The following is a 12945-nucleotide window of genomic DNA, read 5'->3' as shown; positions in this document are numbered from 1 at the left end:
ATAACTTAAGGCATGCAGAGGAGTGAAAACACCTTGGGCTCTTGGCCAATTCATTCACAGGGCTCCTTTGAGAATGGTTAGAAGATGATTCACACAAATGAGTGGAAAAAAAGGCCTTTAATCAAAGAAAAATAACAATTGTGCATAGCTTTGGACCCCTTTTGTAGAAAGGATATAAAAGTGATGAAAAAGGTGCAGTGGCCATTCACTCCGATGTCACCAGGGATGAGGGATTATAGTTATGAAGAGAGACTTGAGAAGTTAAGGCTTTTTCACTGGAACTGAGAAGGTAAAGGGGTGACTTCAAAGGTTATGATATAATAAACAGTGATAGATTGTTTCCACAGTAAAAGAAGGCGTAAACTTAAGATAGGAGGATGAGGAGGAACTACTTCACTCAGAGGGTGGTAGGTCCATGGAATATGCTGCCCCAAAAAGCTGTAGAAGCTACATCATTACATAAATTTAAAACAGAAATAGACAGTTTCCTAGAAGTAAAGGGAATTAAGGGTTACGGGGAGCGGGCAGGAATTTGGACATGAGTCTAGGTTCGGATCAGTCATGGCCCTGTGGGTAGCGGAGCGGGCCCAGGGGCCGTGTAGCCTGATCCTGCTCCTATTTCGTGTGTCTAATTCTGTTAGATTCAGGAGATGGTTCTGTGATAGTGGATTGGCGGTTAGGATCAGATCAGCCATGATCTTATTGAATGGCGGAGCAGGCTCGAGGGGCTGATTGGCCTACTCCTGCTCCTATTTCTTATGTTCTTATAATCACACGACAACTTAAAGAGGATGTTAGCAAAATGGCTAAAATGTGGAATTTTCTGCCACTAAAATTCTTTGAAATGGGAATTAGTTACTTGGGAGAGATGACTCATTCGGGCACGGGGAGTGAGCAGGAGAGTGGGATAAGACTAGGGGGCTCATGTGGAGAAAGACACCAGCGCAGGCTCGATGGGCTGAACAGCCTGTTTCAGTGCTGTAATGTTCCATGACTCTGAGATGAAGAGGGGTGAGAGGAGGCTCAATTGGAGCATAAACACCAGCATGGACCAGTTGGGCCGAATGGCCTGTTTCTGTGCTGTAAATTCTATGTAATTCTATGGATGCTGTTGGAAAATAGATAAGGCCTGCATATGACTTACCTAATTGCAAACACAGAGCTGCCATGATACAACACACTCAGCGAAGACAATTTCAATATGAGGTTGATCTGACGAGGGAAGAGATAGAGTCATTAGAGCATGTGCAGGATTTTGACACTACAGTAATACAATAATATTAAAACAGCAACATCGGAGCATTATTCTGTTTTTAGTAAGGCTTCCAAACCCTCCTGGATCATTGTACAAGTAACTGAGACCGATGACTACTAATTGCTCATTATATTGATGTTTATTAGTCTTCGATTAATGGTAACAGACGCAAAGGTTAATGATCCTGATTACTGTAACAGGAACATAATTTAACTTTGTAGGCAGAAATTTCCACCTTTCTAACAGTGCTAGTACCTCACTGGTCATGGAACTGTGTTGACAAATATACTGTCATCCACTAATTGACATCTTAGGAACATGGAAACAGGAGTGGACCATTCAGTTACTCAAGCTTTTTCCGCTATTCAATTAGATCATGGCTGATCTGTATCTTAACTCCATCTACCCACTTTGGTTCCATAACCCTTAATACCATTGCCTAACAAAAATCTATCAATTTAGTTTTGAAATTTTCAATTAACTGAGCCTTAACAGCTTTTTGGGGAGAGAGTTCCAGGTTTCCACTATATATATTGGCAACAGTTCATATTTAATAGTCAAGACAGTTCATTCTGTTTTACCTCTGGGATTCAGTTATGGGCAACAAGGGGTCTTGCCTAACTAGTGATCCTGGTGAGTGGGGTCCCTGTCTTAGCCTGGATTGAGGCAGGTCACTGTTAGCTTATTTCCTCTCCTGTGCTAATCTGTCCCTTCCTCCTGCCAGGTTGTTGGTTGTGGGGAGCTTGTGTTGAGTGAGCCTCCAGGACAAGGCCCTAGAGTACCTGGTGTTTGTCCAATTTCACTTGTCTAATACATTCAGGAGATTGAGGAGATTCCATGTTGGAGGAGCAATCTCCTAGATATTTAAATTTTATACCCTTAACTTTCTTATCGCTTGTTATCCATGAAATCCTATCTTGATAAGTGAGAAAACCGTGTACCTGTACATACAAATGTCATACAAATTTTTGGTAGTGACAATTTTGGTGTTCACAAAGTTGAAACACTCTTGATCGTATTGCCTGAATATCGGTGTTCATGTTACATTGGAGATTGGATAAATTATTGTGCTGAATCCTTGTTTTTCTCTTCTATTTTCAGCGCTTGAGCTAATATCCGCTCTCAGCTAGTGTTGGACCAACCGAACGCTTTGTACGTTGAGTCAAGAAACCAATCCCAAAGAGGGTCAACCCATCCCTCTTGTGATTAGCTGCCCCCATCACCTCCCCATGCATAGAGCAAACCCTAGCTCCCAAACACTACCATTGTTGCTGGATAAAAACTTATCTGTTGGGTGTAAATGTATCATTGCTGGTGCCAACATTGTGCATCACAGCACTGCTAGTGTTTTTAGCCATTTTCCAAATGTCCTACCTTTTGATTCACAATGTGGAGCAGAGCAATTTTATGGCTGGAGGGCTGAAGCGTACTGTGCAAATTGTGAAGGTGAAGTGACCCAGTATTTATATATTTTGTTTTCACCCCATTTTTTCTCAACTACTGGCCACTTTCCACCATACTTCCTGCTGCAGCCAGCGGGCAGGACAGTGTGACACCAACCGATTGGAGGTGTTCTCGTTCCACTAGCGTTCCTCTGCCATGAAAAGCAGGGCTCAGCTACTGCAATGTCATTGATTAACTCGCGGTGAATTCTATTGGAATGACGCAGCAGTTGTGTAATTGTGCTGCAAATGGTTGCCATATGGGCAACCAAACGTGCATTGTAATGGTTCTCCTGATTACTGAGCATACAATCTATTCTGAATCTACCTTTCTTTTCCATTTTTACTTGCCTAGTATTAATTATGCAGGTCATTATTTTACAGATTACACAGGATTACATAGGATATACGGCACAGAAACAGGCCATTCGGCCCAACCAGTCCATGCCAGCGTCTATGCTCCACTCGAGCCTCCTCCCGTCTTTCCTCATCTAAATCTATCAGCATAACCCTCTATTCCCTTCTCCCTCATATGCTTGTCTAGCCTCCCCTTAAATGCATCTATACTAGTCGCTTCAACCACTCCCTGTGGTAGTGAGTTCCACATTCTCACCACTCTTTGGGTAATGAAGTTTTGGACCATTTTTTGTGTCTTCATCTTACTTATTTTCACTGTTGAAATTAAGACTTGTTGTACCATCTCCTATTTTAATCCATTCTTCCCCAGGTCCTCAGAACTGTTATCTCCCTCAGACTTATCTTCCGTCTACAATCTACAAGGCCCAAGTTTGATGTCACCTAATCAATACTTTAAGATTTACTTAGCCTTTCTCCAACTCTCTTCAAACTGTGTTGGTAGTCCTGTGCATTTCCAACTCTTTATTTCATGTGGCCCATTCCTGTAAAAGCCTATTCTCTTCACTGTGATAGTAACAATAGATTTCCCAGCACCGTGCGTGCAATCCCTCCCCGCTCACTGTGTCAGCTTGGCTCAGTTAGGTCTTGAGGTAGTGGGTTTAAGCTCCACGCTCAGACCTGAACTCATCATCCAGGCTGACACTCCACTGCAGTACTGAGGGAGCGCTGCATTGTCGGAGGTGCCGTCCTTCAGATGTGATGTTAAACCGAGGTTCCGCCTGCCTGTTCACGTGCCACTATTCGAAAAAGAGGGAGCCGCCTTAGTATCCTGGCCAACATTTTCCCCTCAATCAAAACTGCCAGAAAAATAGATTAGCTAGTCGTTCACATCATTGCTGTTTGTGGAGCGTTACCGAATGGCTGTGAGCTCATTTACACAACAGCTGTTCTTCAAAGGTACTTCATTTTACGATGTTTGGATGTGATGAGGAAAGTATGTAAATGCTATTTTGTTATTTCCGTTCCCTGTCCACCGTTTCCATCCCTGGTAACTTTCTGAAGCTGAACCAGACTGTTCGCAACCTTGGTGTCGTATTTGACCCCGAGATGAGCTTCCGACCACATATCTGCTCTATCGCCCAGACTGCCTACTTCCACCTCCGTAACATCGCCCGACTCCGACCCTGCCTCAGCTCATCTGCTGCTGAAACCCTCATCCATGCCTCTGTTACCTCCAGACTCGACTATTCCAACGCTCTCTCAGCCAGCCTCGCATCTTCCACTCTCCATAAACTTGAGTTCATCCAAAGCTCTGCTGCTCGTATCTTAGCTCGCTCCAAGTCTCATTCATCCATTACCCCTGTGCTTGCTGACCTTCACTGGCTCCCGGTCCAAAATGCCTCAGTTTTAAAATCCTTATCCTTGTTTTCAAATCCCTCTATGGCTTTGCCCCTCCCTACCTCTGCAACCTCCTCCAGCCCTACAAGCCTTTGAGATCTCTGCGCTCCTCCAATTCTGGCCTTTTGCACATCCCGATTTTAATTGCTCCACCATTGGCGACTGTGCTTTCAGCTGCCTTGGTCCTAAGCGCTGGAATTCCCTCCCTAAACCTCTCCGCCTCTCTACCTCTCTCTCCTCCTTTAAGATGCTCCTTAAAATCTACCTCTTTAACCAAGCTATTGGTCATCTGTCCTGATATTTCCTTCTGTCGCTTGGTTTCAAAAATGTTTTTATTGATATCGCTCTTGTTAAGGGCCTTTGGACTTTTTGCTATGTTAAAAACGCTCTATAAATGTAAGTTGTTGTTGTTGTTTAAATATTATACTCTGACTTCTTCAAGCATTCCTAAACTATAAATGCATTTTGGCTCTTTGTAATTCAAACTCTATGTGCTCCACTTAAATGTGGGGTAACAGTGGGTGTAATTCAGTGATACCTTTAACAAAGAACATTCTGTACCTTCAGACAGCATTAATTTGTATCAAGTCCAGCTTTCCACATCGCTGAGGTGGAATTTTTTTCCTTGTGCAATAAATATAAACGGCATGAAAAGAACAAGTCATGAATCGTGAATCTGGAATGAGAGGGGTAACGTAACCAGATGGCTCCAGTTTGTAGTAGGGATGAACTATAGGCTTTGCATTGGTAATCATGACTTGGCAGATTGAGGATCCTGAGTTTCTAACCTTAGCTACTCCCATTGCTGAGAGTAGCCTTGGCTGATTTTTATTCTTTACAAAGTTGGCATATTGCACTCACTGCAGTGCCAAACTGGTGGGATCGGGCACAGTGCTGACTACATGTGGTGGGACCAGGCACAGTGTTGACAGGGGGTGGGACCAGGTACAGTGTTGACAGGGGGTGGGACCAAGTACAGTGTTGACAGGGGGTGGGACCAAGTACAGTGTTGACAGGGGGTGGGACCAGGTACAGTGTTGACAGGGGGTGGGACCAAGTACAGTGTTGACAGGGGGTGGGACCAAGTACAGTGTTGACAGGGGGTGGCACCAGGCACAGTGTTGACAGGGGGTGGGACCAAGCACAGTGTTGACATGTGGTGGGACCAGGCACAGTGTTGACATGGGGTGGGATCAGGCACAGTGTTGACAGGGCGTGGCACCAGGCACAGTGTTGACAGGGGGTGGGACCAGGTACAGTGTTGACAGGGGGTGGGACCAAGTACAGTGTTGACAGGGGGTGGGACCAAGTACAGTGTTGACAGGGGGTGGGACCAGGTACAGTGTTGACAGGGGGTGGGACCAAGTACAGTGTTGACAGGGGGTGGCACCAGGCACAGTGTTGACAGGGGGTGGGACCAGGTACAGTGTTGACAGGGGGTGGGACCAGGTACAGTGTTGACAGGGGGTGGGATCAGGCACAGTGTTGACAGGGGGTGGCACCAGGCACAGTGTTGACAGGGGGTGGGACCAGGTACAGTGTTGACAGGGGGTGGGACCAGGTACAGTGTTGACAGGGGGTGGCACCAGGCACAGTGTTGACATGTGGTGGGACCAGGCACAGTGTTGACAGGGGGTGGGACCAGGTACAGTGTTGACAGGGGGTGGGACCAGGTACAGTGTTGACAGGGGTTGGGATCAGGCACAGTGTTGACATGGGCTGGGATCAGGCACAGTGTTGACATGGGCTGGGATCAGGCACAGTGTTGACATGTGGTGGCACCAAGCACAGTGTTGACAGGGGGTGGGATCAGGCACAGTGTTGACATGGGGTGGGATCAGGCACAGTGTTGACAGGGGGTGGGATCAGGCACAGTGTTGACAGGGGGTGGGATCAGGCACAGTGTTGACAGGGGGTGGGACCAGGCACAGTGTTGACAGGGGGTGGGATCAGGCACAGTGTTGACAGGGGGTGGGATCAGGCACAGTGTTGACAGGGGGTGGGACCAGGCACAGTGTTGACAGGGGGTGGGATCAGGCACAGTGTTGACATGGGGTGGGATCAGGCACAGTGTTGACAGGGGGTGGGACCAGGCACAGTGTTGACAGGGGGTGGGATCAGGCACAGTGTTGACAGGGGGTGGGATCAGGCACAGTGTTGACAGGGGGTGGGATCAGGCACAGTGTTGACAGGGGGTGGGACCAGGTACAGTGTTGACAGGGGGTGGGATCAGGCACAGTGTTGACAGGGGGTGAGATCAGGCACAGTGTTGACATGGGGTGGGATCAGGCACAGTGTTGACAGGGGGTGGGATCAGGCACAGTGTTGACAGGGGGTGGGATCAGGCACAGTGTTGACAGGGGGTGGGACCAGGCACAGTGTTGACAGGGGGTGGGATCAGGCACAGTGTTGACATGTGGTGGGATCAGGCACAGTGTTGACAGGGGGTGGGATCAGGCACAGTGTTGACAGGGGGTGGGATCAGGCACAGTGTTGACAGGGGGTGAGATCAGGCACAGTGTTGACATGTGGTGGGACCAGGCACAGTGTTGACAGGGGGTGGGACCAGGCACAGTGTTGACAGGGGGTGGGACCAGGCACAGTGTTGACAGGGGGTGGGACCAGGCACAGTGTTGACAGGGGGTGGGACCAGGCACAGTGTTGACAGGGGGTGGGATCAGGCATAGTGTTGACAGGGGGTGGGACCAGGCACAGTGTTGACATGGGGTGGGATCAGGCACAGTGTTGACAGGGGGTGGGACCAGGCACAGTGTTGACAGGGGGTGGCACCAGGCACAGTGTTGACAGGGGGTGGGATCAGGCACAGTGTTGACAGGAGGTGGCACCAGGCACAGTGTTGACAGGGGGTGGGACCAGGCACAGTGTTGACAGGGGGTGGCACCAGGCACAGTGTTGACAGGGGGTGGGACCAGGTACAGTGTTGACAGGGGGTGGGATCAGGCACAGTGTTGACATGGGGTGGGATCAGGCACAGTGTTGACAGGGGGTGGGACCAGGCACAGTGTTGACAGGGGGTGGGATCAGGCACAGTGTTGACATGGGGTGGGACCAGGTACAGTGTTGACAGGGGGTGGGATCAGGCACAGTGTTGACATGGGGTGGGACCAGGTACAGTGTTGACAGGGGGTGGGACCAGGCACAGTGTTGACATGGGGTGGGATCAGGCACAGTGTTGACATGGGGTGGGACCAGGTACAGTATTGACAGGGGGTGGGACCAGGCACAGTGTTGACATGTGGTGGGACCAGGCACAGTGTTGACAGGGGGTGGGATCAGGTACAGTGTTGACAGGGGGTGGGACCAGGCACAGTGTTGACATGTGGTGGGACCAGGCACAGTGTTGACAGGGGGTGGGACCAGGCACAGTGTTGACAGGGGGTGGGACCAGGCACAGTGTTGACAGGGGGTGGGACCAGGCACAGTGTTGACAGGGGGTGGGACCAGGCACAGTGTTGACAGGGGGTGGGACCAGGCACAGTGTTGACAGGGGGTGGGATCAGGCACAGTGTTGACAGGGGGTGGGACCAGGCACAGTGTTGACATGTGGTGGGACCAGGCACAGTGTTGACAGGGGGTGGGACCAGGCACAGTGTTGACAGGGGGTGGGACCAGGCACAGTGTTGACAGGGGGTGGGACCAGGCACAGTGTTGACATGTGGTGGGACCAGGCACAGTGTTGACAGGGGGTGGGACCAGGCACAGTGTTGACAGGGGGTGGGACCAGGCACAGTGTTGACAGGGGGTGGGACCAGGCACAGTGTTGACATGTGGTGGGACCAGGCACAGTGTTGACAGGGGGTGGGACCAGGCACAGTGTTGACAGGGGGTGGGATCAGGCACAGTGTTGACAGGGGGTGGGATCAGGCACAGTGTTGACAGGGGGTGGGATCAGGCACAGTGTTGACAGGGGGTGGGATCAGGCACAGTGTTGACATGGGGTGGGATCAGGCACAGTGTTGACAGGGGGTGGGATCAGGCACAGTGTTGACATGTGGTGGGATCAGGCACAGTGTTGACATGGGGTGGGATCAGGCACAGTGTTGACATGTGGTGGGATCAGGCACAGTGTTGACAGGGGCTGGGATCAGGCACAGTGTTGACAGGGGGTGGGATCAGGCACAGTGTTGACCGGGGGTGGGATCAGGCACAGTGTTGACAGGGGGTGGGATCAGGCACAGTGTTGACAGGGGATGGGATCAGGCACAGTGTTGACAGGGGGTGGGATCAGGCACAGTGTTGACAGGGGGTGGGATCAGGCACAGTGTTGACATGGGGTGGGACCAGGTACAGTGTTGACAGGGGGTGGGACCAGGCACAGTGTTGACATGGGGTGGGATCAGGCACAGTGTTGACATGGGGTGGGACCAGGTACAGTGTTGACAGGGGGTGGGATCAGGCACAGTGTTGACATGGGGTGGGACCAGGTACAGTGTTGACAGGGGGTGGGACCAGGCACAGTGTTGACAGGGGGTGGGATCAGGCACAGTGTTGACAGGGGGTGGGATCAGGCACAGTGTTGACAGGGGGTGGGATCAGGCACAGTGTTGACAGGGGGTGGGACCAGGCACAGTGTTGACATGGGGTGGGATCAGGCACAGTGTTGACAGGGGGTGGGATCAGGCACAGTGTTGACATGGGGTGGGATCAGGCACAGTGTTGACATGGGGTGGGACCAGGTACAGTGTTGACAGGGGGTGGGACCAGGCACAGTGTTGACAGGGGGTGGGATCAGGCACAGTGTTGACAGGGGGTGGGATCAGGCACAGTGTTGACAGGGGGTGGGATCAGGCACAGTGTTGACAGGGGGTGGGACCAGGCACAGTGTTGACATGTGGTGGGACCAGGTACAGTGTTGACAGGGGGTGGGATCAGGCACAGTGTTGACAGGGGGTGGGATCAGGTACAGTGTTGACAGGGGGTGGGACCAGGCACAGTGTTGACATGTGGTGGGACCAGGCACAGTGTTGACAGGGGGTGGGACCAGGCACAGTGTTGACAGGGGGTGAGATCAGGCACAGTGTTGACAGGGGGTGGGACCAGGCACAGTGTTGACAGGGGGTGGGACCAGGCACAGTGTTGACAGGGGGTGGGACCAGGCACAGTGTTGACAGGGGGTGGGATCAGGCACAGTGTTGACAGGGGGTGGGACCAGGCACAGTGTTGACAGGGGGTGGGATCAGGCACAGTGTTGACAGGGGGTGGGATCAGGCACAGTGTTGACATGGGGTGGGATCAGGCACAGTGTTGACAGGGGGTGGGATCAGGCACAGTGTTGACAGGGGGTGGGACCAGGCACAGTGTTGACAGGGGGTGGGACCAGGCACAGTGTTGCCAGGGGGTGGGACCAGGCACAGTGTTGACATGTGGTGGGACCAGGCACAGTGTTGACAGGGGGTGGGACCAGGCACAGTGTTGACAGGGGGTGGGATCAGGCACAGTGTTGACAGGGGGTGGGATCAGGCACAGTGTTGACAGGGGGTGGGATCAGGCACAGTGTTGACAGGGGGTGGGATCAGGCACAGTGTTGACATGGGGTGGGATCAGGCACAGTGTTGACAGGGGGTGGGATCAGGCACAGTGTTGACATGTGGTGGGATCAGGCACAGTGTTGACATGGGGTGGGATCAGGCACAGTGTTGACATGTGGTGGGATCAGGCACAGTGTTGACAGGGGGTGAGATCAGGCACAGTGTTGACAGGGGGTGGGATCAGGCACAGTGTTGACAGGGGATGGGATCAGGCACAGTGTTGACAGGGGGTGGGATCAGGCACAGTGTTGACAGGGGGTGGGATCAGGCACAGTGTTGACATGGGGTGGGATCAGGCACAGTGTTGACAGGGGGTGGGATCAGGCACAGTGTTGACATGTGGTGGGATCAGGCACAGTGTTGACAGGGGGTGGGATCAGGCACAGTGTTGACAGGGGGTGGGATCAGGCACAGTGTTGACAGGGGGTGGGATCAGGCACAGTGTTGACAGGGGGTGGGATCAGGCACAGTGTTGACAGGGGGTGGGATCAGGCACAGTTTTGACATGGGGTGGGATCAGGCACAGTGTTGACATGGGATGGGATCAGGCACAGTGTTGACAGGGGGTGGGATCAGGCACAGTGTTGACAGGGGGTGGGATCAGGCACAGTGTTGACAGGGGGTGGGATCAGGCACAGTGTTGACAGGGGGTGGGATCAGGCACAGTGTTGACGGGGGTGGGATCAGGCACAGTGTTGACAGGGGGTGGGATCAGGCACAGTGTTGACATGGGGTGGGATCAGGCACAGTGTTGAAATGGGGTGGGATCAGGCACAGTGTTGACAGGGGGTGGGATCAGGCACAGTGTTGACAGGGGGTGGGATCAGGCACAGTGTTGACAGGGGGTGGGATCAGGCACAGTGTTGACATGGGGTGGGATCAGGCACAGTGTTGAAATGGGGTGGGATCAGGCACAGTGCTGACAGGGGGTGGGATCAGGCACAGTGTTGATAACATGGGGACATGGGGATATCTAAAATGGCTGCAACGTTCAAGGAAAACACAAAAAAGACACTTTGGAGAGCAGCTGTGAGAAGACCTTTGCTTACGTTACAAATAAAGTAATCCAGATAACTTACGGTCAGCTCAATATTGGCTGCTGTTGTTTTGAATGCTTCTGAAGTAGAATCCACATTTGAAGGAATTGATGTAATGTCTTCAAGCTCAAATGCTCCCATAAAGTATTGGCAATAAGAAACTTCCAAAATGGGAGTGTTCAGGTGAGCCTCGGACAGGTTCATTGCAGTAGGAGCTGTGACTACTGTGGTGGAAATTACAGCCTTCAAGGTAGAGGTTGTGTCGCTGAAGCTGGTCGATGAGTTTGTGATATTCTCATCTTTGAAATTTGGGACCTTAGGTTTTACATTGCCTCCAAATCCATTTAAAATCATGGGAAACTCTGAAAAATACATAACAATAACATTCATTTATACAGGAAAAGTTAACATTTAGAACAGTGTATGAATTTTTAATACGATTGCAAAATACTACAGATGCTGGAAATCCGAAATAACAACAGAAAATGCTGGAAAAACTCAGCAGGCCAGACAACATCCGTGGAGAGAAATTAGAGTCGACGTTTCGGGTCGAAACCCTTTTTCAAACTGGAAAGGAAATAAAATGGATTGAAGGCAGGGCTGCGATAGAACAAAAGAAGTAAAAGAAGTAAAAGAGACATTAAGAGGTATTCAAAACCAGACGAGATGGTAATAGGACAGTGGAGGCAAAAGACGGCAAGATTAGGTGTGAAGTGTACTGGCAGGATGGGAGACAGCTGCCGTGTGGGAGAGAGAAAAAAAAAGGAAAGGGGGGGAAGGGAAGATCCAAAACAAAGGGGTGGGAAAAAAATAAGTAAAAATGTAATAGGGTCCGAGGTTTTGATCTGAAATTGTTGAACTCGATATTGAGTCCGGAAGGCTGCAAAGTGCCTAATGATTTTTCATTTTTAATGGTTGGTGGCTGAAGTGTGTATTGCAGTTCCAAATTCAGTGTGTCATTAAAATATCTCTTGAAATATTAAAAAATTCTCCACCTGTTATATTGTGCGTACAAACTGGATTTAAGTCTAACCTGTAAAATGCACGTTGCTAGATAAGCTGAATGGCACTTTCTTGTTCACGCTTTCTATAGTCTTATGATGTGTAGAGGTCCTCTAATGAATTAGATCCAACCTTACAACTGGAGATATTTACCACATCACATAAGTGGGCAGGGTGTATTGTAATTACTAAACTCGCAATAAATTTCAAGCCGATAAATAGAAAAAAATGAATATGCTTGTAGTCCAAGAAAATGAGTTGAAGCTAGTTTGTGATGCCATTACAATGTTGGCGGTAACTCTCTGAGTGCGCACTGGCAGGGGGGAACTTTGCTCACCCATAGCGCACATGGGAAAGTTGTCAATGGCCTGTTCACACTTTTCCAACACATGGCACCAGTGGGGGAACCAAATTACACCATTGTGTCTGTGAAAATGCATGGAATTAAAATCCTTTAAGAAGAACATTATTGATAGGATCACGGTTGTTCGATTTGAAGGGAAGCATCAGAACATGTCTCACCGAGAAAGTAACGGATCATGGTGATTGCCATTGTTACCAGGAGCAGAAACGTGCACCCAATGAGAATCTCAACACATTTGCAATGAGGCCCACAGCATTGCCTTGATCTGCGCATCATCTTTTGGGCTTCCTGCTAAAATAGAACAATCGGACTTCATTAAATATATGCTCACTGATCAGTTTATTAAAGCTTTGGCAGTGAATGGCAATTTCACAGTACAATATGTTCATAATATTTTCGATTGTATACTGTCTCTCCTAATGAGGTTCCTTAACACATGTACTTTTTAAGTGTCAGCATGGCTCAGTTGGTAGCACTCTCGCCTCTGAGTTGGAAGTTTATGCGTTCAAGCTCCACTAAAGACTTGAGCACATAATCATAG

The 12945-nt window shown here is 50.1% G+C and overlaps 1 protein-coding gene across 1 annotated transcript in view; it reads right to left on the bottom strand.

The window, feature by feature from the left end:
• Positions 1-12677, bottom strand: part of LOC147102087 (transmembrane protease serine 11B-like) — a 53231-nt gene extending 40554 nt beyond the window's left edge. Inside the window, exons 1-3 of the mRNA XM_085965068.1 lie at positions 12563-12677; positions 11081-11400; positions 1145-1212 (exon numbers count right to left, since the gene is read on the bottom strand). Of these exons, the coding sequence (XP_085821194.1) occupies positions 1145-1212; positions 11081-11400; positions 12563-12677 (503 nt within the window). The remainder of the gene's footprint in view (positions 1-1144; positions 1213-11080; positions 11401-12562) is intronic.
• Between the last annotated feature and the right edge of the window lie 268 nt (positions 12678-12945).

The sequence above is a fragment of the Somniosus microcephalus genome, chromosome 22, assembly GCF_052327205.1.
Source record: "Somniosus microcephalus isolate GS21.2 chromosome 22, FLI_Smic_1.0, whole genome shotgun sequence".
Classification (NCBI taxonomy): Eukaryota; Metazoa; Chordata; class Chondrichthyes; order Squaliformes; family Somniosidae; genus Somniosus; species Somniosus microcephalus.
This window is presented reverse-complemented; position numbering and strand designations above follow the sequence as displayed.